This window comes from Tyto alba, unplaced genomic scaffold (genome assembly GCF_018691265.1).
Source record: "Tyto alba isolate M040663 unplaced genomic scaffold, T.alba_DEE_v4.0 Super-Scaffold_1, whole genome shotgun sequence".
In the NCBI taxonomy this organism is placed as follows: domain Eukaryota; kingdom Metazoa; phylum Chordata; class Aves; order Strigiformes; family Tytonidae; genus Tyto; species Tyto alba.
Window position 1 is genome coordinate 22,941,876 of NW_024881261.1, and position 22,253 is coordinate 22,964,128.

The 22,253-nt window shown below is 39.4% G+C and overlaps 1 protein-coding gene across 1 annotated transcript in view; it reads left to right on the forward strand.

Annotated features, from left to right (window-relative positions):
- The first annotated feature begins 4,005 nt into the window (after positions 1–4,005).
- Positions 4,006–22,253, forward strand: part of TM9SF3 (transmembrane 9 superfamily member 3) — a 48,954-nt gene continuing 30,706 nt past the window's right edge. Inside the window, exons 1-3 of the mRNA XM_032981950.2 lie at positions 4,006–4,227; positions 13,094–13,289; positions 21,625–21,747. Coding sequence (XP_032837841.2) covers positions 4,006–4,227; positions 13,094–13,289; positions 21,625–21,747 — 541 coding nt within the window. The remainder of the gene's footprint in view (positions 4,228–13,093; positions 13,290–21,624; positions 21,748–22,253) is intronic.

The window sequence follows — 22,253 nt, forward strand, 5'->3', positions numbered from 1 at the left end:
CAGTGTGGTGTGTGTGCTGCATTTACCATTAAAATTCCCAAGGCAGCTGCTAAGGGGCCTGCTGTATTGCAAAACAACTGTACTTACCCACCCCTTCCCCAAAAAAGGTTTATGTTGTTACTTGAAATCACATGACTGACCTCTCAGATTAGAGGAAGGAATTGGCAGCAATGCTGTGTTCTGTATCTCTTACATGTGTTCATTGTAGAAGCAATATAAAGGCATTTCACTTCATTCTCTGGAATAGTGTAGGAAGTATCCAGTTATAAATGCACACACCTTACGAGCAGCAGCTGTGTAGTTGGCCTGCTGCAATGGAAACAGGCAGCCTGGGAGCTGGACTCTGCTTGCTCTACGCTTCTTTTCTAGCAATATGAATCTGCAACAGCTGTATCCAGCCTTTTTTCTGTCTGAGGGCTTACAAACTTAAGGAGATTGTCCTGGTTTGGATCTTTGTGTTCCAAATGTAGAAAGCACATAAAGCAGACTTAAATGATGGAAGGGATGCCATCCAGAGAGACCTTGACAAGCTTGAGAGGTGAGCCTGTGCGAACCTCATGAAGTTCAACAAGGCCAAGTGCAAGGTCCTGCACATGAATTGAGACAATCCCAAGTACAAATACAGGCTGGGTGATGAGTGGATTTAGAGCAGTCCTCTGGAGAAGGAATTGGGAGTACTAGTGGATGGAAAACTGACTATGACCCAGCAATGTGTGTTTGCAGTCCAGAAAGTCAGCTGTATCCTGGGATGCGTCAAGAACAGTGTGGCCAGCAGGTTGAGGGAGGGGATTCTCTCCCTCTACTCTGCTCTCATGAGATCCTACCTACAGCGCTCTGTCCAGCTCTGGGACCCCCAAACTAAGAAGGACATGGACCTACTTGAGCGGGTCCAGAGGAGGCCACAAAGATGATCAAGGGCTGGAGCACCTTCCTTAAGAGGATAGGCTGAGAGAGTTGGGGTTCATCCTGGAGAGGAGAAGGCTCTGGGGAGACATTATAATGACCTTCCAGTAGTTAAACGGAACCTACAGGAAAGATGGGGAGGGACTCTATCAGGGAATGTAGTCATTGGATCAAGGGTTAATAGCTTTAAAGTGAAAGAAGGTAGATTTAGATTAAAGGAATAAATTTTTTTACTGTGAGTGTGGTGAGTCACTGGAACAGGCTGCCCAGAGAGGTTGTGGCTGCCCCCCTCCCTGGAAGTGCTCAAGGCCAAGTTGGATGGTGCTTTGAGCAACCTGGTCTAGTGGAAGGTGTCCCTGCCCATGGCAGGGACGTTGGAACTAGGTGATCTTTAAGGTCTTTTCCAACCCAAACCATTCTATCATTCTTCCAAGTCTTGCAATCTTCTGTGCATATCCCAGCCTCTGGGGGACAAGTATAGGGCTCTGATTGTCCATGAGTGACGCAGATCGGCATTCTGCAAGATGAAAATGGTAGCATGAATAAGTGAAGGAAATGGGGATAAAGTAAATAAACTAAAAGAGGAAATTCATCAGCTTGATTGTCTTCAGCTGTCACACATGCTTTGGTTTGCATACAGCTCCCTGTCTTTGCTCAGAAGTTCCCCATCTCCTTAGTGCTGGCTGCAGCTGTGCTCCAGAGCTTGGAGCTGTGATGTGATAAGAGGAATTTATCTGCTTCCACATCTGCCAAGCCCAACATAAGGTAGAAATGTAGCATGTGGGGAGAACTGTAACAAGGCAGGAAGAGCAAAATATGAAAGTGTATCATACAGAAGATTTCCTTTCAAAGCTGTTGGACTGAAGCAGCCCAGGGATCTATCTTCCCCAGTTAATTTTAAATTCTGCACCCCCTGCATGTGATAGCCAAATGTCTTCTGCGGGAGTTTATCAGACTTGTACGTGAGCATTTGCCTTTGCACAATCCTAATAACATGGCTGTGAAGTGGATTTTTATTGCTAGTACTGCAGTTAAACGGTTTATATCTGAATTGCTGAAAAGTAACTCATAAGTAGCCTTTCAGTCCCTCTCCTGTTGGAAGCTTAAATACTTCCTTAGTTTGACCTGACCTATCATACAAAAACAATGCCAGTAAGGCTCTGGTTTGGAGGAGAGGTGAGCTGGGATGGGTGGGGCTGAGAAATATTATAAATTCAGTCTGTTCAGGCCCCTTCTGTACTGTGTAAGGGGGGGAAATTGAAGATGCAGCTGTAGTCTTGGGCATTCCCATCTTTCTTTGTTTTTGTAATTTCTCCTGGGTTAGTTGGGGATCTCACTGACCAGCAATCACAGCAAAACTGTCACCCTATCAAGGAGACAATGAACATCAGTAAAATGGCTTTACTGTTAAATGCAGGTAAACAACTGGCATGTAGGCATGACTTTCAAGTCTCTTGCTGGCTAGCAGGGATGCACCTTTGTGGACACCATAATGTGTGTTCCATATTGGTTTGGTTTCAGTTAGTTGCTTTAAGCCTCTTATGGCTCAGTGTATGGAGTCCTTGAATCTGCAGACTCCAAGTGTACTGGTGAGCATGCGGTGTGTATCGCTTCCGCCCAAGACGAGAAGTGCACTGACACTGAAGCTCAGAAGAGACGGGGAAGAGAACTGCCTGCAACCAGATTGTTGGTTACTCAAGAATATGCTTGGGGGGGTGGGGTGGGTGGAGGGGTGGAGGTGGGGGGTGTAGGGTGGGAATGAAGTGTGTTTCCATCAAACAACTGAACAGCAAATAAAACTGCTGGTAAAAAGTAAATGGCCTGGCCACCTGTAGGAGAAAAAACGAATCCACTGAGCTCAGGTGGCAGCTGGCTGGCCCAGGAAAAGTGTTTGTTCTTTGTACAGTGTGCCTCACAAAACCCGCTGCAGCAGATGGCTCTGGCTGGCCCTGTTGTTGACTGAGAGACTTAAGTACTGAATAAACTGAAGATGCTGAAGCCTCCTCTCTCTGTCTCCCAAGAATAAGCTACTCTGTTTTGGACTGAGATGCAACAACTAGAAAGAAACATATGGTGTTATCAAAGCTGTCTAGGCTGTTGGTGTGTTTGGGGTTTTTTTTTTTTTTTTTAATATAAACAGGGATTTTGAATGGGTTTTGACAATCATCTCTCTCTGCAGGGACCTTGCTTCTACTGAAATAGGCAGGAGAATGCAAACGTACTCTCTGGAAAAAGCTTCATATAAATGTAGCTCGCTAAAACATGCTCGGGGAAGGTAGATTGAATGTGTAAGACTACAAAGGGAAAGCTTTTAGTATAAGTATGGTGGACAGTGGTAAATAGGGAAATTTGTTTTGCATCATTCCTACAAAGCATGGGTGGCATGTAACAGCATGGAGCAGCTCCTGCATTTGGCTCATGTCCTTCACTATTTACATGTTGGTTTGTGCAATATTTGAGAAGACAGTATAGCCCCATTTTTTTTTTTTTTAATATTATGCCTGATAGCCTATGAAAATTGTTTGTGTATTTGTTCGGGTTAAAAATTGTCTCATCAATAAACGGTTTCAATGATCAGTGGACCATTGAAACTGTTTCATGGATCAATGAACTGTGAGCTTTTTGACTGGGACTGTGGGTGTTTGAATTTTTTTTACTTCGGCCTTCTAGTTTGACACAGTTCCAAGTTCGCACACAGGTTTGCAGGCTGTATCCGACAGAAAACTTCCCGTTCGGTAGGTCTGGGGCAGCCGCGCCGCCTCGGCACCTGCCCGCCAGGCCGGGGCGGCCCTTTGCACCTCAGCGCTCAGGAATTTCTTCTCTTGTACGAGCGCGGCAGAAAACGGGGCCGCTTATTTTTGCACACAGCCCCGCGTGACGTTGTTCTCAAAAGACGGTAGGTTATTTCCTTGATCAATATGTTACGATCGTATGAAATAATTCCATCCATTAAAAAAAAAAAAAAAAACAAAACACAAAAACGAGCGCCGCTACGCCCGCGCTGAGCGCCGCAGCGCCGCTGCCGTGGCGGAGGCCCCGCGCCGCCGCTCGCTCCGGCTCCTGGCGGCCGCCGTAGGCGCCGCGCTTCCGGTGTGCGGCCGGATGACGTGGCCGGGCGGAGCGGAAGTGGCGTCGCAGGTCGGCGTTGGCGGCGGGGCGCGGGCCGGCTCCGCGGCGGGGCCTGCTGCGTGCGCGGGGACGCCGAGGCCCGAGATGGCGGCGCCCGGGCTGCAGCTCCGCGCGGCCGCCGGGCCGCTCCTCCTCCTCCTCCTGCTCCTCCCGGGCCTGCCGCTGCGCGCCCGCGCCGACGAGCACGAGCACACGGTGAGGCGGGTCCCAGCCTCCCCCTGCGGCCGCGGCCCCGGCTGCCCCGCCCGCGGGCCCTGCTGCCGCCCGGCGGCGGCGGAGGCGCCCGCGGCGGCCCGGATAGCGCGGCCGGGCGGGCGGATCGGGGAGCGACGGGCGGCGGCCTGGCGGGGTGCTGGAGCGGGCGCGGCGGCCCAGGCGGCGAGCGGGGGGGCTCCCGCGCCGCGGGGCTTCCTGCTCCTCTTCTCCGCTGGTCGGGCCGCTTTGGTCGTGCGGGGCGAGTTTCTGCGGGATCGGGTCCTGTTCTCTTTCGTTCGGTGTGAGCGGGACACTCGGGGAAGGGCCGCCGGACTTTTCCGATCCGGTTGGGACATCCTTGCGCTCGCCGTTATTGCGGCGGCCGGGCGCGGTAGCGCTGAGCCGGCTACCGCGTGTCCCCCATTTTCCCGGAGCAGATAAAAGCCTCGGCAGGTATGCGTGCTTTGTTTAAAGAGGGCTGCCTTGCTGTTTGACTTGCCCTCTGCGGGAATTGCCTTTTCTTCCGGGAGGGTGTTTGCATTTGCTTCCGAGCAAAAGCCCGAGCCGGTGCGCGGCTCGGCGCTGTCCCGTGGGAGCACGGAGCAGCGTGACAGCTCGCTTCTGGGAGCGGGAGGCACAGCGTGGGTCTGGGCTGAGCAGGACAGGGAGCCCTCGGACCTGGAACGCTTGCATGGACCCCTAAGGAAAATAGGTGCATAAAATCCCGCTGATTTGAGTACTCAGCTATTGGTATGAGGACAGTTTTTCTAAAACGCTTGCAAATATTGCCCGAAAAGAATCTCTAGCAAGTAAATAACAGTGCCTCATCAGTTTCTGATTTTGCACCGGGGTGTTGTTTCCCATGGCTTTTGGTGTGGGAGGGAGGGTGGAAGTCTGTGCAGTGAGCTGAGATGTGATTTTGGAGCGAGACTACTGAAAACCATCCCTGTTTCCTCACAAGCGGAGTGAGTTAGAGTGTAGCAGTGATTAAACATAGAGGCTATCTGTTAGAACTTTTGTGCCCTTGAGCAGCCTGACTGTTTCTTGACGCAGTTTTCTCTAGGTGTGGCATGGTAAGTTTATTAAGTTGGTTTTTTTTTTTTTTTTTTTAGTAAACCAGATAAATAGCATTGATAGGTTTTGTGTAAGCAAAATTAGTTGTCTAATTCTGTGCATTTGTGAGACTTGAAAACTGTTTAGGATTGTCTTTATTTTTAAAAGCTAGTGGGATTTATCAGTGCTGCAGTTAATGACAGAGATGTTAAGCTAATGTTGAATATTTTCAGGAAGCAGATATTCTTTGAATTAGCTTAGGTCCCAGTTTTGTTCTCAACCTGTGTTTTAGGGTTAGGTTTCTGCTGAGGTGAGATGGTTTTGAGCATAGCAGTGTGTTTATTTTAAAGGCTGTTTGACTTGACGGATTTCTAATTATTCATTTAATAGTGGTAGTCTTCTGGGGAAAAAAAAATTTCATAAAGCTGTCATTGAATTTATTAATTTTTGAGGTCTCCCTTCAAAGCTGAATTCAGATGGGGTTTGGGTCTTCTGAATGATTACTTACACAATTACCAATGGAAATCACAAATTCCTTTTGAAGACTTGTTTTTTCGTCTAAATTACTCAACTCTTCAAGATTATTGGTTTAGTATTCTTGTTCACATGGTGTCCAGTTTAGTAACATCATGTGATAGATTAGGAATAGTTGATGTAGGAAGACAGTTAACTTTTTTTGGAAGGCTGTCACCTTGCTTAGACAATTTGATACTTTAATATTGGACAGGAGGTTGGAGTGGAGGCATTAATAGCATGAATGAAATATGAGTAGGGTTGTGTAGTAGTTCTCTGATTCTGAGATTAAGAACCTGAAGGAAGTGTTCCTTAAATACTGCATTTTAATGAAATTCACTTTTGAATATGATTGAAGTAGGAAGATTAATCTTTCTATAACCAGAGTTTTGATATATTTTGTAGACTGCTTGCTTTTGGGGAAGTGGATGGGAAATAGTGATATACTGATTCAGGACTTGGTAACTTCAAAATGTGAATTTTCGCTAACTTAAAGACTTGAGTCCTGTTGGTAGGACACCATTATGCACTGCTGTTTCCTTAATGCTTTAGTGTGCAACTACTTGTGCCCAAGCACTTGGTCTGGTCATATCTGGGTGAATGTGTGTCATTACATTTTGCTGTGGTTTACTTTTCACTGCCGTTGTACAGGGCCTTATCTGTATTGCGCATGCTGAACGTATAGAAGTACTGACCGAAGTGTTTAATGCTCTGTGTTAGCAGGTTGATTTTTTTAAATTATTTTACTGCTGGTGTAATATGTACTTGTATACAGTATAGTACATGTGTGTATTGTATGCATTTTTCACATGAATGTAAACTGGCTGTTTGTATTTGCCCTTCATTTTATAACTGTAGGACTGCATAAGCAAATACTATAAAAAGTAACTGTGAGAGGACTCCGCATGAAGCTCTAGGACTATAAGTACTAGTGCTTTGGAAGATATTGGGTATGAATAGCTTCATTGGATCAGCAGCTAAATCCTTTATCTTAAATTTGAATTAGTCTTTAAAAATGATGTTTGCATTTCGTTACGGGAAGAATAGTATACATACAATTGTAAGATAAAGACTTGGGTATTTAAAATCAATAGCAAGTGAAGAGTAATTGGGATTTGACACAGCATTTAAAATCTGTAAATCAAAAGACAGTGCAGCAGCATAACTTCAGACCCCAGCAGAACAGTTTATCAGAAATTAACTGAAAACTTGTCTGCTGATGCTTTAACATATTTTCATGCTTCAGAGTGTGTCATGTACCTGCTTTTTGCCTGTATTTTGATAATTGCAACCATTTTTTGACAGTTGGCCTGTTAATCGTGGAAGTGATAGTATAGATGAGATACTTGTGGCCTTATCACAATATATGCTGATCCTGCAGAAGCAGGGTTGGTGGGCTCCTGCCTGGCCTTTGCTTTCACGTGTTCTGTTTCAAGACTTGTTGGAGCCTATGGTAAAATAGGCAAACCATAAAAAGATTCTGAAGTATCCTGGGGTTTTTGTTTCAGGGGAATGGTCTAGGGAGTAGGTAGCATTTTAACATTGCTTCAATTTAATTATCAGTGCTCTGTAAGCATGGAAGTACATGACAAACATTGAAAAATAAACAAAACCCAGACTATGCTGTGCAGCAAAATTCCTAACTTAGAATAATTGAGAAAAGCATTTTTGTTTCTATTTTAGCTTGATGAAGTATGTTAAAGCCCTGAGCCTGTAAATCTTGTTTAAGATTAATAAATAAAATTATGAAATTTGTATTATATCTGTCAGTTGTCAGAGAGACACCGTAGAAAACATTTCACGGCATGTAAAATACCTCTTTGCATACAAAATTGTGTGCAGATGAGCGGCCTGATTCCTTTTTGAAGTTCTTGTGGTTCCGTTTTGAAGAGGTGATATAAATGTCACAGAAGCAGGACGTGGTGTGCCTGAGCAAACTTGTGCATCTAAGAAGTGTCACAGTAAAAGGTCTGCTTGTACAGTAGTTCAGACTGTGCTGCCAGTACAGTTCTAGCCGCTCTAGTGAGACCTACAATTCAGAGAAATGCAGAGATGTTGCTAGAAATAACCTGCTTTATCTGAAGGAGAGCATGAGGCTGAAATCCATGGTTTAATAGACTATGGATGTGAACTGCAAACATTGAATATTATCACAGTGTTTGATTGATAGAATATCTGTGAGATACTGGGGACTAGAAGCCTGGGATATTACTTGTCGATTGAGTCTTACTTGCTGCTTCTCATTTCCTGTTCTGCTTCTGCAGATTTGCTCCGCCAGCAGCAGATAATGTTGGTCCTTTTTCCCCTGAAAGACATGCTGGTATTCAAGGAACTGCATTATGGAAAGCCTCACTCCAAACTTCATCTTGAGAAAAGGAGTAAAATCGCATACGTTCTGAAAGAAACTATCTTGATTTGAATTTATTTTGCTGAATCATCACATAGGGTTTGGTAGTTGTAATCCTTTGTGCCTCCATTGCTTTTTGCAGTGTTTTCATGGTTTAAAAAAGAATATCAAGAACCTGCCAGCCTCATATCCTTTTCTGCAACCTTTCATATACTGACTTAATCTAGCCTTAATTGTTTTATAGAATAAATAAATTATTTCTAGGGCTACTGTGCTGATTTCTATGGTTGTGCAAAGAGAACATTAAGTTGCTTTTGATATCATAAGTGCCCTAGTGGGTAACAGGAAAGATGCACGTATTGTGTTGAAGATAGTCTCAGTATTGCTATGCTTGAATAGTTTTTAAACCATACAGATATATGGGAGTTGTCTTTGTATTAAGCCTTAAAGTGATGCACACATCTGAGTTTTCAGTAGTGGTATTGTCATGGAAGATAGACCAGGTAGATATGCCATGATATATATACCATGGGATCTACCAGGGTAGGGATTGCAGCATTCTCTTTGTTGACCTTTTTTGTCTTGTCAGTTACTATGTTCTTAATAGGACACTGTTGTCTACCTTCTGGCATGTGAAAAGCTACCTTTCCACCATCTAATTCAATGCAAACAAGTCAGGAAAGAGAATGAAGAACAAAAAAGAATTTCTGAAATAGCAGTACTTCAGTACAGCAAAATAAATTCTTCATATTAGGAAGATGTTTGGCATCTGTTTCCATAAGGGATGAAGATAAAATTGCATTGACGCATATGTGTAACTCTAGATTTATGTCACTGATTATCAGGAGTCTACTCTGCAGATCATAATTTTTACTTCAAATTATTTTACTGTTTGAGATGTTATTTCATTATTGCTTGCCCCTGTTGCAAGCTGCAGTAGTTTAGATACAGCTGTAATAGGAATATGTTTGTTTATTTTCTAGAAGTCCTGTAGCGGTGATGTGTCAGATAGTGACTCAGGACCCCTTACCTTATGTGGAATGAGAGCAAGAAATTTTTATTTAGATCTCTTACGATGACAGCTATTCTTGGTGAATTTAACTCGTTGGGTGTGTGATATGGGTATCCCTGCACATAGTAGCATTCTTGTACATTGTAGCTGACTTTCTCTTTTGTTTGTTCTATACCTGTATTGACAGGGAGTTCTTGATGCTTTTTTAATGTTTTCTGGGATCGGGCAGAATCTCAATGAGTCAAAGTATTTTGCTTGCTGATTATGTATCAACAGATAAGGAAACTATCACAAAGTTGGTTATGTAAGTTTTATATTGCTGTGTAACAATTTTTGAAAGAGACTATTGGGCTCTTCACATCCTGTCTTATTCCGTGTAGGTTTTGACTATGAGTTATTGCTGACTTGCCTGCTAAAGTTAACAGAAGACAACAGGATTTTGATTTGCTCCGTTGTGTTCAGAGCTCAGAGTGTACAACTGAACAGTTTCTCATCAGCCAGTATCAGAACAGTAAAAATAAGAATTTGGGGTTCTTCTGTTTTGTCATTTTGTCCAGTGTATGTAAGGCTGCTCAGTTCCAGATGAAATGAGAATAGTTTATTTAATATGTTCTTCCTGATAAGAATGAAAGGTGGTGCTATGGAGCTGAAATTTTCTTCCTGTTTTCTGTGGCTCCAATTTCTCCACAGTTTGCAGGAGACTCCACATGTGCTGAAAGAAGATTAAAAAGAGCATGACAGTAGTTGAAACTACTGCAAGACTGATAGTGAATGTGCTGGCCAAAATCTGACAGGTACTGATACAGCATACCTGAGTGCTGTGGCTCCCTTGGAGCCAGGGCTTTCTTTAGCAACTTACTTTATTGTACCTCTCTGACCATGTGACATTTCTTCTGGAAGGTATGTTTTATGTTAGCCTTCTCCAAATGCAGAAGTCCTCATATAGAGGTGACAGAACAGTCCTACATGATACTCTAGTTCTTTGTATTGAATGGTTTTCCTCTAGGTGTGTTGACACTGTTATTTGTTGTAAATGCTTTGATATTGTGAAGGCGGTAATGAAAAAGGAAAGAAAAAACGACCCCAAAACCCAAACCACCACAAACTTGAATTCTGTGGTCGCACTGAGTTCTTGTAACCAGATTACCCTCCAACTAGGGTAAGATTTTAAGGATGAGATATGTCATGACAGGGAAACATATTTGATTGTGAAAGCTCATCTTTACAATGGAGAATGAGCAAAACCCAACAGATGTAGGGAGAAGAACATGTAAGTTTCTGTTAGACACACACTCTCCCCAAATTCAGGCTGAAGTTGCTTAAGCTGTGTTTCTTACTACAGTTTTCTTAATTTTGGGAGGGCACTGGGAGCACCTGATGGGCTACAAATTGCTGACTGTGGGTGAGGTGTAGCCTGGGATGGCTGAAGTGCCGTGTTCATTTACGTAGCAGTCCCAAACAGATTCCTCTTGTGCTGTTCAGGGGTGGTTGTGAGAAAGGAGGAAGTAGTAAGTGTGGACTGAATTATTTGCTTATGTTCGATTTGGTCCCTTTTGTCTCTAGAGCAGACTGATGGCATCTTGGAGTCATTGTGGGAAAAACTTGTAGGCCCTGAAGGATGGCTAAGCATCATGCAGATGAGAGACAAACAAAGACCAAATTTGTCATCGTAGATGTTGTAATTATAATGTAGTTACGTTATTAGATCAGAAAGCATAACAAGATTTTGAATTATATGTTCTTAAGAAGTTGGTTTCTGTCACTTGAAGGGAATTTGGTATAGTTCCAAAAATGCAGAGGTCCCAACTCCTGTGAATCAGGTCAGAAACAAGAAGCTAAGTAAAGTGGTGGACAGTGCTTGCTTTATTCATGCAGTGTCAAAGATTAATTCACAGACCTAAAGATGTTGTCATATTCTATTACTGAAGGTTGAACATAGACATAGCTCAGTTCACATGTGAGCTGTTGCATTACAAGGAGTAATGCTAAAGTGGGCTCTTGACAAGTTAAGACCATTTTGAGAAAGGGCTGAAAATACGTTCTGCAGCTGTTGGAGAAAGAAACAGAAGACGTGCTAGGCATAACAGACTAGAAAGAGATATGGACCAACTTGTCTTTGCTACATTGGCAAGAGCTAGAGATGGTATCGTAGTGCAGATTCCACTATCTGCTTTTGCTGCTGAGGGGGCTGAAGCTGTGATTTTTCTTTCTTTCTTTTTCCTTCTTTCCCAACTTTCTTTGAAACTGTACTGGTATAACCTTCCTGGTTGCTGGCAGAGAGGAGGAATGTCTAGTTTCTCCTGCTGTGTTGTTTACTCTTTCTTTGTTCTTTCATTGACTAGATCTGTGAAACTGATAAGTGTTTGGTCTCTGCTGCAGCTCAGAATGAAATTAGTAAGATATTTAAAGTTTCTTGTTGGAGGTAGCTCACATAAGAGGTTGGAATGACCCTCGTGCATCTTTGTAAACAAAAAAAAGATGAGGCTTGTAACTGAGATGACATGTTAGTGTAAAGGTATTAAATTATTTCCCAAAACATGTTTGTTTAAATCATTGTCTTTAACTTTTAAACACCTCATCTGAAGAATTTATTGCATTCCACATGTAGCTAATTATTTCTGAGTTGACCTGTCATTCTGACTGTAGTTATTCAGAATAAATGGAACTGAAGAACCTTTGTTCATTTGTTAAAAAGGGAGATGCAGAACTGTGTTCAATATTTCAGTTGTGCACTAGGAAATAGTTACGATAAATTAACATTTGACTTTCTTTTCCTCTCCAGTGTGGTCTGTGTTTGTGTATTGGTCTTAAAATAGTAGTTTATTCTTCTGAATTGTTAAAAAAACCTCAGGATCTATATGATCGTGCTTGTAGGTGTGTACAGTTACAAGCAGGGTTTTTCTCCTACCTTAAAAGTTAGATCACTGTCCCTTCAAACTTACTGAAATTACAGTAGGTGAAGAAGTGTTGAGTGAGAGGTATTGTAGTAACCATCAAAGCTGATACTTCATCCAGATACATTCAGATACAGTGTGAGTAATGATACCAAATCACTTAATTTTCCTGCATTTATGCAGTATTTAAATACTGATAGGTGAATGGCTGTAAGGACTCTGTTGTTGAAAAGTTATAAGTGCTTGAAAAGAATTACTGGCTTCTAGCCAAGGAATAAGTTTTCCTGGCTAGCACTAGGTGTGGAAAGTGAAGGGTGGATGTTCCCAGAAAGAATTTCATGGCAGCCACCAGACTCCTTGCTGTTTTGTTTTTTCAGCTTGAGAATGTTGGAAATGCATCAAAATACAGTCCTTCTGTCTGACTTTATCTCTTGGCTACTGTAGGTATGCCACAGTTTAATTTTAGTGCTTCTTGAGAGGTGTTGTGCTCTTCTGGGAATTTTGACTGTAATTTATACCATTACAAAAATGAAAAGGAGTTGCATTTTAGGAAAATATAGTATATTTGATGCCATGGGTAGATTGCCTGATTTATTTGCTAAGATTAACAAGATCGTATTCTGATATTTCCTTTTTTTCGGTGAAGATAAGTAGAGCTTTGCTTTTAACAGATGCGTGTTTCCGCAAAATTTGTAAAAGCTTAATTATTTGAGACTTCTGCTTTTCTCCACTTCTGCTCTCTGCATCTTCTGCTTCTCTGTTAAATTTGTATGAATCCCCCTTTTATGATACTTCAGTGATAGGCTGTAAGAAACTGTACGATTGACAAAGCTTTTTTTTTTTTTTTTTTTTTTTTTGTATAGGAAAGCAGACAGAAAATCTTGCCCTAGAATCCCTGCCACCCAAAAGACAAAAAATACTTGACTGTCTTTAAATATAACTGTTGCCTGTGATTGAGCAATCCTGCCTCGCTAGTTAATGAGAGAGTTCCTTGAATATTTTCATTCTGCTGGGTTTCTTATCTAACTCAATAACTTTATCTTTCAGTACCAAGATAAAGAGGAAGTTGTTTTATGGATGAATACAGTAGGACCCTACCACAATCGCCAAGAAACATACAAGTACTTCTCTCTTCCTTTCTGTGTTGGATCAAAAAAAAGCATCAGCCATTACCATGAAACCCTAGGAGAAGCACTTCAAGGAGTTGAATTGGAATTTAGTGGTCTTGACATCAAATTTAAAGGTAAGCAATTGAAAGTGCATTAACCATGTAAAGAAACCTACGAACCCTTAAAATGTGATTTTTGAACTAGAAGCACTGGAAGTTTGCTGCTGCTAGCAACTGAGTGTATTTTGTATTGTTGCTTGAAATGCCCTGCAATACTGTCTACTACTATTGGCTTTTCAGTTTACGGTACACTTTTCATCTGTGTGCCTGAAAGGAAGATGCTTGCAGCAGATACATGATTCTGAAGTAACTGATTACATTTTATAAAGTAAAACTAAGCTTTCTATATATGAATGATTGAAAGTATATTTATTGGCATTAATATTCTGGAATTGTCAATTCTGAAGATATAATTTTTTCCTGTGATGTTGAATACTTGCAGACTCTGCAGTTTGAAAGGAGTAGCAAGGGCTCAACATCTCAAAGTTCTACCTTAACCCAAAGTTAATTGTTGTATCCTTCTGCTTATAGTCCGGTTTAAAATACCTTTGACAAATACCTTTGTATTATTGGCTCTAACTCATCATATGCCGGTCAGGATGGAGCTGGTCTGGTTTTTTTCTATGTTGTTTTCTGTCCTCTCCCTCTTTCCATACTTTTCAAGAGATGACATTTAACTTCTCTTGCAAATACATTTCTTGGTATTAGGTGCAGAGTCTTCTATTGCATAATTTCTCTGTGGGTGTTCTTTGGTACCCAGAGTCCTTTCAGATATTTGTAACTGGTAGTTGCAGAGCTTCAAATAATAACAGATTATTTTTTTCTGCACTGAATTTTAACATTTATGTATTTAATTCAATTTGGGGTTTTCTGTATATGTATTTTTTTTCCCTAGAGAGCTACACTTCATTGCATCACCAGCACTGGATGGAGAACTTAAGCATAGTATCTCTTGTCTGAGTATTTGCAATCAGATGGGACTTTAGTTTCTGTAAGTTAAAAAAGTTTTAACCAAAACTGGACATCTGCAAAATAAGAGACCTGATGAGGTTTTTGTTACAAGTAGGATAAGTGGAATAAAAGAATAAAAGTTTGTTAAAATCATAAATTCTTCATAAAATTTTAAGTTGCATAGGGGATAGGATTTCTGCATTAAAGGAATTTGGAGTTGAATTTTTTATTTTAAGAAAGGAACTGTACCTGCACAAACACTGGAAAACAGTCCTATTACTGGTTTGCAAGACTTGTAGCATGCTGAAACTATTCAATATGGGAGAAATTTTCCTGTCAAACCTCAGAGAATATGCTCAGAAACTCAACATAGAACAGAGAAGGCAAATGACAGCAATTCAACATGACTGTGAAGATTAAGTAAAACTTCTGTTGTCAGAATATGATAAATATTTATTTTTACAGCCAGCTATATGTGTAATTTTTACTTCCTTTAATTGCCCCATCTTTGTGAAGAGATTGTGTTATTCCAGTGACAAGTGTATTCTCTAGATGCAGCACCAAATTGAAGAGACCGGGAAGTTTGTGAGTTAATGTTTACTATTATGAAGTGTCTTATTGCCAGATTTGCTTTCTGAAGATTATCCATAGTTAATTTATCCCCTTATCATGTCAAACTTCTGCTAGATCAAGTCTTTTCATTTTGTGACTGGGAGTACTGAGCAGATTGTGCTGTTCTGTAGCTCTCTTTTCAGCATTTCTGTCCCAGACCTGCCCTTTTCCTTGTTGTCTTGGAGGTAGTAATTTAGTAATTTATTTTTAGGGTAGAAGTGTTGAGATGATTATCAAGGGAAAGGAATGAACTGGCTCAACATCAGGAACTGGATGAAATGCTTGAAAAACTTTCTTCCTTAGGTGTCCAAAAAAGCTAGAGCCTCTGTTGTACCAGAAGCACTAGTCAGGCTGGTTTAGATTTGTAAATCATGTTCGTATTGTTTTTTCCTGAAATAACAGATTAGATATATGAAGCTTGCAGTTTATCTTTTGTCTCTTCTTGTGACCACTTTGTAGTCTGCAGTCAGATGTAGTTTAGCTTTCCAGAGTATTTTCTGCCATTTCTGAGGGAAATACACTCTCAAATACATCTGTAAAATACCCTAATAGTGGAGAAATTAATAAGTTTCTATTTCAGTAATTCTTTAATCTGACACTTAGAAAAAAGATACTTAATGTGTTTTTTAAACGCAGATAAGTACAACTTGGGTAATACTGATCCTCCTGCTCCTCAATACATAGCAATTGATACCATTCCTATTTGGCTAAGAGCAGTCTTTTGGCATTCAGAACTACAGGGAGCAAAAACCAGGCTGGACTAACATGAATTCAGAATGGTGAAGTGCTGTGGTTTTTGTACCTTGTGATTGTTTCAGTTTTGATAATGTCCCTGCCATATTAGTTTATCTACTGTCTTCTGTAGTTCTTTACAACAGGTAAACCTGTTTTCCTTAAGTCTCATTTTGCTTTCAGGTTATGAGCTTCGTATTCTGCTTCACACCTGCTTGTGCTGATATTTTGACACAAAAAGCTTTAGATTTTCTCTATTATAAGTATTATTTATGGTGAAAAATTGAGTGCAGTTTATTCAGGTTTTATGATCTGGTCTTCCACTCATACTAGTTTTTTCAGGTGTCTTTTTGCATCTCTTAATTGCTTTACGAGTGCATACGAGCTATGTAGTTGCAATATTGGGGTATATTCTTCCAGACAGACTGGACATGATGTTGTGCAAAACAGGCTTTGAATGGGTTTGAAAGAGTAGAGATTTCAAAAAGAGTCAGGTGTTTTGTAAGTATAAGTGGCTTTGTAAGTATATGTACGTATACATATACTTTTGTAAGTATAAGTATACATATCACTATGTAAGTGGTTGATGTGCTGGTACATTTCCCAGCAGATAGGGAATTCCTCTTCATCCATGTCCTTTGTTGATTTTTAAAAATTTATTTATTATTATCAACACATTGGCACTCTTTGTAGATTGATAATCTGTATTGTACCTGCAGTGAATTTAACTCCTGACCAAAGTGGCTGCAGGTCAGATGTTTTCTATAAAGCAGATGGTACACGGTAGCTGGTTGATGACTAAATCTGTGTACATGATCTGGGAAGCTGTCCATATGCACTTCTAGTTTTTCCCCTTACAATCTGTGTCCTCTGGATAAAAGATGAAGACAATAATTTCTTCGCTGTTAGCTGGCATCCAACAGCTTCTATATCAGGAAGTGCTTTAGTATTTGTAGCAGTGGATCCATGAAGTAAAATCTGAATGGGAATCAGCTCTATTTTACTATCTTTTAATCTGCTATTAAAAGTATTAAAATATCCTTTTTTCCAAATTTCAGAGTATCAAGTATAAATTGTAACATTAGTTACTGGTATTTATTTAATATAAAGTAATCTAAAAGTTGTTGAAGTCCAAATCCCCTTGATATACAGTTTTTTAAAGTAAAAGAACAGAGCAAAAGATTGTTCTCTGAGATTAATTTTTTTTTTTTACAGGTTTAAAAGCTGCCATAAAGCCAGTAAAATTTATACCCAGTGCATGTAAGAAAATTTAAATTTTATAGTCCAGCTTTTAAAATTTAGCAGAATTCTTTTCCAGTTTGGTGGTTGAAATGTGATGGAAGCTCAGGTTTTTGGTGACTCTTTAATGGTAGATCTTGTTCTTGGCTAAAGGGGTGTTCCCTTTTTTTAAAAAAAATAATTGTAGCTGCTTTATATCGGTGAAACTGATTTTTGTTTTTAATGGATAAATTTTATCTTGTTGTGATTGATCCATGCTCCCACCTATGCACGAGTGGTCCAGAAGTTGCTACAGTGAAATTGGAACAGGGTTGTTGGTGATTTGTGGTGTTTTTTTTTTCATAACAAATAGAAGCTTCTATTTTGACACCAGTAGATTCATACGTTCTTAAGAAAAAGATACAAGGAGTGTTGAGTTTCTAACATCTATAGCTGAAATGATTAAGAGCTGGTGAAGTGCCTTTCAGTAATCATTTAGCTGCTTGAATATGCATTTAAATATCTAACCACAGTGACCTACTTTTCAAAATGCTGGCATGACCACCTGAAAGACTTGTATAGATTTTCTTCATGAATGTGTGAATTGGATCTAAGTTCGGAGTTAACAGGTAATCATGGTTTTCCTCCTGTGTTTGGGATTATGGCAAGACTAACAATTACAGGTATTTTTTCTCTTTCAGTGAGTGTTGTAAGAGTTTATGAAATTAAATTAGATTTGGATTTTGTACTTCTAGATTTTTATCCTCTGGAGTGAGTAGAGGAAAATTGGAATTGTTCTAATAAATTAGCTTTTGCAATAAAAAACAGTTTTCTTTCTTCTCAACATAGTTTGACTGGACAGCAGTAGCAGGTAATCGTGAAACTGCATGTTCATATTTGGAGAATTATTTTGGCTGCATCCGTCAGTAACTGAAGTACTATAGACTGCATAAGTAGAACTGACAGTTGAATCAGTGGGCCTTGCCTGTATTTTTGAAACAATAAGAAAAATTATGGCCTTGCAGAAATGTATTCTGAGAATGGAAGTTTTCACTTGAATGCTTGTAGTGGTGACTGGTGGGGCAAATCTACATTGTATTCAAGAATCCATGAAGTAGTGAAAAGATAACTGTGACCATATAGGATAACTGCATTTCCCTTCTGTTACAAATATGAAGTGTTGTTCTTATATCACAGGTCTCAAGTCTGTATAAATATCCTTGTGAAGACAGTTGTGAGCTATTAACATACACTTATATTGTAATATAACTTTAAGTTTTCAGTTGGCTCAATTCTTGTGTCAAACTAAATCTAGAGTAATAATGCTTTTTATGTAATATGTCAAGTTCTTTCTTCAAGCATTGAAATTGACATCCTCTATGTTACACAAGACCTAGTGAATTATTAAATGTATTGAACATTGGGATCATAGCAACTTCAATTAGAAAATTAATTTTTGACATTACCATACAATACCAATTAGAGAAGATTAATTTGAAGGGGAAAAGGATTTATTAACATACTTTAATTTTGCACTTATTTAGAAATGTTATTAAATTACCAAAATTCTATGTGAGAACTCCCTGTCCAAGACTTCCTTCTGCAATATCTCTAGAAAATGACAGCCATTCAGGATGATTTTCAGTGTTGTACTAGGTGGTGGTCAGATATAATGAGGTTTTATATGGTTTATATGTTTGACTAAAACCCAGTTGATCTGACTGTTCATAGGAAATTGGAAGTCCGGCATAAGCACACCTGCTTTTATAGTGAGTCTTGCTTTCATGCTCTGTGAAAATTTGCTTAATGTGCTGCTGACGTTAGTGAAGCAGTGTTAGATAGCAGATGTTACCGCTTTGACATCCCTGATGTAGACACAATACAGAACATACCTCTAACTTCACACTTCTCTTGGCTATACATGCAACCATAACTTGGATGAGAACTAATATATGCAAAACTTTAGATCTGGTAAAGCTGTAATAAAGTAGACTTTCAGCTTCCCCAGCCACTCAATGCTGTTCTAAGATACTTTCATTTAGTGATTTAACACAGTGGATTTAAGCTTCACCATCTAATCCCACCCTGTAACTAAATGACAGCTTCAGCATTCTCAGTGGCTGGAGAAAGCACTTGTCTTCATTTCTCTTGCCTTCATTCACTGGTTTTAGGGGGAGGTGAGAGGAACTGTACTGTGTAGTATGGCTGAGGGTAAAATTGCATACCATATGTAAAGTCATGCCTGTGTTTTTCAAGAACATAATGAGGTTGTTTCTAATGATTCTGCTGGGTTTTTGTGTCTGCGGAGTAACTCATAGTGTAGCTGATTGTAATATCTCTGTGATGCCTTTTGGTATTTTGAATAACCAGGAGTAAAATCCATAAAAATGGATGAAGACAGTTTTTTGGTGGCATGCTACTGTCTGCAGCCTGGTTGCATGTCAGTGCAGTCATTTCACTTTAAATTATATTTGAAAGTTCTTTGGTTGGTTGTTTTTGTTTTTTTTTTTTTTTACAGCAGCAAAAGCCACTGTTTACATACCAGAGTATTAAACACAGAAGGGCTTGTTTCAGTTAGTAAAAAAAACCAAAAAAACAAAAAAAAAACAAAAAAAAAAAAACCAAACCCAAAACAAACAACAAAAAGTGGCAAATTCCAGGGGTCTGAAAGCCCATTGAGTAACTTGGTATCAAATTACAGTCCAGTACCAAATATGTCTTGGTTAATAACTGCAAACAAAGACTTCCATATTCAGGCTATGAAATGGGAAAGGTCTCTAAAAAGAGCACTTATAGTTCATGTCATTTTTGTATCACTAGTAGCACTTGCTCCTATCCCTGTGTTGTCCTTCAGTTGTGCTGGTATTCCTGTGTGCATGAGTGAAGTAGTAAGGCGAGCACCTTCTAAAACCAGCCTGGCCCCTGTAGCACTTCCCCAGATGAGGTTTGTGTGCTCCAGCACTAGGTAATGCTTCATTTAACAGCTTATACCATTTCTCTTTTACCTTTATTTTAATTCACAGTATATTTTCATTTGACCTCTACATGTTGAACAATCCTTTGTGAGTTAAAAATTTTTACATTAGAAAGGTGTTATCCTTTATTTGAGTATAGTATGAAACTACTAGAGAGTGACAGTAAAGTGCCAAGTATTTTGGAAGTAATTAATCCATACTTAGCAACAAATCTAGAAGATAGGGATTCTGATTTTTTTTTTTTTTTCTAATTAATGTCAAGATGACTCAAAAAAATCTGTTACAGTGAGCAAATGCCAAGCAGAGGCATTTTGGGGGGGAACATAGCCCAAAAAGTATAGGATTCAGCTCAGTAGAGGTGTAAGTGCAGATTGAGACATGGATTTGTAACTGTTTTAGCTGTGGTGCCAGCTGTAATGGCTTCCTTTTCCTTAATGTGTCAGTATGGGTCCTGAAAATGTAGTCCATGATCTAAAAGTCATGTTGGGACCCTTGTTGACTTGAATGGTTTGTTACTCTCTTTTTTTTTTTACCTCTGCAGAAGTTTTATTGCCTAATAAATCAGTCTGAAAAAGTGTGTGTGTGTGTGTATATATATATGTATATATGTTTAGTGAAAAAATTAAGCTTAGAGGGCATTCATTAGGTCTTGGACAAAACAAAACTAGAAAATGCTAAAGCTTGTTTTGATAAGAAACAGGAGAAAGAGATGCATCCATTCCAGAATAGCTGGGAACGTTATCTTCTCCGGGGCTATAGGAAATCCCCACAACTATGCAGGACTGCTTTTGGCTATTTTCTTACTGTCTTGCTTCACCAGACTTTGCTTAAGTGTTATTTGACCAGACATACTGTGCGTATTTTAATTTTGACAAATTGTTGTTATCAGAGAAATAATGTTTTGTGTTGGAAATATTCTACTTGCCACTGCTTTTTCTGTGTTGGTGGTTTGATTTTCTTCTTAAGCTTTATATTGCAGTTAGAGTATAGGAGAAAGTAAGCTGAATTTTGATGCAGATTAGAGCTGTACTTGGGGCACAAATTAATCTTATCTATTAGAAATGGGTTCTTGATTCTAGTGATGACAAAAAGAAGAAAGGGGAGATGGAATTACGTTCACTTTGTTTCAGTATTTACAGAGTGAAAACATTTACTAAGAGGCAGATGGGGGGGGTTGTGTCTAAATCGGTTGCTGGCTGAATTCTTATCTTTTCTTGTTTTATTATTTTATAAGAGATTATCTAATATGAGATTATTTTATCTTATTCTTGTCTTTTTCCACTTGAAAAAGGAAACAGGGAAGGAAACTGGAATGTGAAAGAATGACTGTTAACTGCATTACTTATGACTTGTAGATGGAGAAAAATAGCTTTCTGTCGTGAAGAGGTGGATTTATTTTATTTCCAGATGCAGTCTTTTGTGCATTTTTTGCTTTATTCCTATTTTTGTCTTCTGTCCTTTTTTTCTACTCTTACCCCAATTGCTTTGTTTCTTCCTTTCTGGTAGTTTCTTGACCATTACTGAGAACTTTAAAAAGTTTTAATTTTTACAAACAGTATTCCTAGTCAGTGAGCCTGATCATGCCTCTTCTTAAAGTAGAAGAGGTCTCATGGTCTGTCCAGGTAAAGCTGCCATCAGCTGATGGATCTTAATTTAGTGTGTGTGAAGTAGCAAAAGGATACTGTGAAGCCTTTCCTTAGTCTATCTGTGGGAAGCTTCTGCATGTGGAAGGGTATGTTTACAAAAACAATCTTGTAATTGCTTTAATGGTTCCTTTTTAAATGTCCGTGTTGGTTATGTACTTGAGGATAGCCAGGAGGGGTTAAAGACTCCAGCAGTGTCTGTTCCTCCATTTGTTTGGTTTGTCTTCACTTTGAGCCGGCTCATTAACAAATTATTAACTGTGCTTTATTTTTTTGCAGATGATGTAATGCAGACTACTTACTGTGAAATCGACTTGGACAAAGGAAGAAGAGATGCGTTTGTGTATGCTATCAAAAATCATTATTGGTACCAGATGTATATTGATGACTTGCCAATATGGGGTGAGTGACATTATGCATAAACAACTTGATTACAACTTCAGGAGCCTTCTGCTAGTGGGTTTTGTGGAGTCATTTAATGACTAAGCTTCATTACAAGAATCTCATAAGTATGTAGAATTTATGCAACAAATAATACAAATAAGTTGAAGGATTATTGCGTTGAAAGAACAGTAGGGTGACTTGTACTAGTGAGTTACAAAAACACTGAAAAGCTGTTTTGCTTCTCAAGCAGAGATTTAATAATACCGAGTTCTTAAGGTTAAATTCTTTTAAATGTTCAAGTGAATGGTAATTAGATATGTCAGATACAACATCCATGTTAATGGATTAATGAATAACAACTTTTGTAAAACTCTTTAAATTTTTAAACTTGATTTTGCTAGTTTTTGTGTTTATTACTAACATGAGTTGTTTGATTTACTTTCATGGTAATTTAGTGTGTTTTAAGTTTTGCATATGCAGCCTGTAATTATGAAGGAGTTTTATTTTACTTGTTCTTACACAGT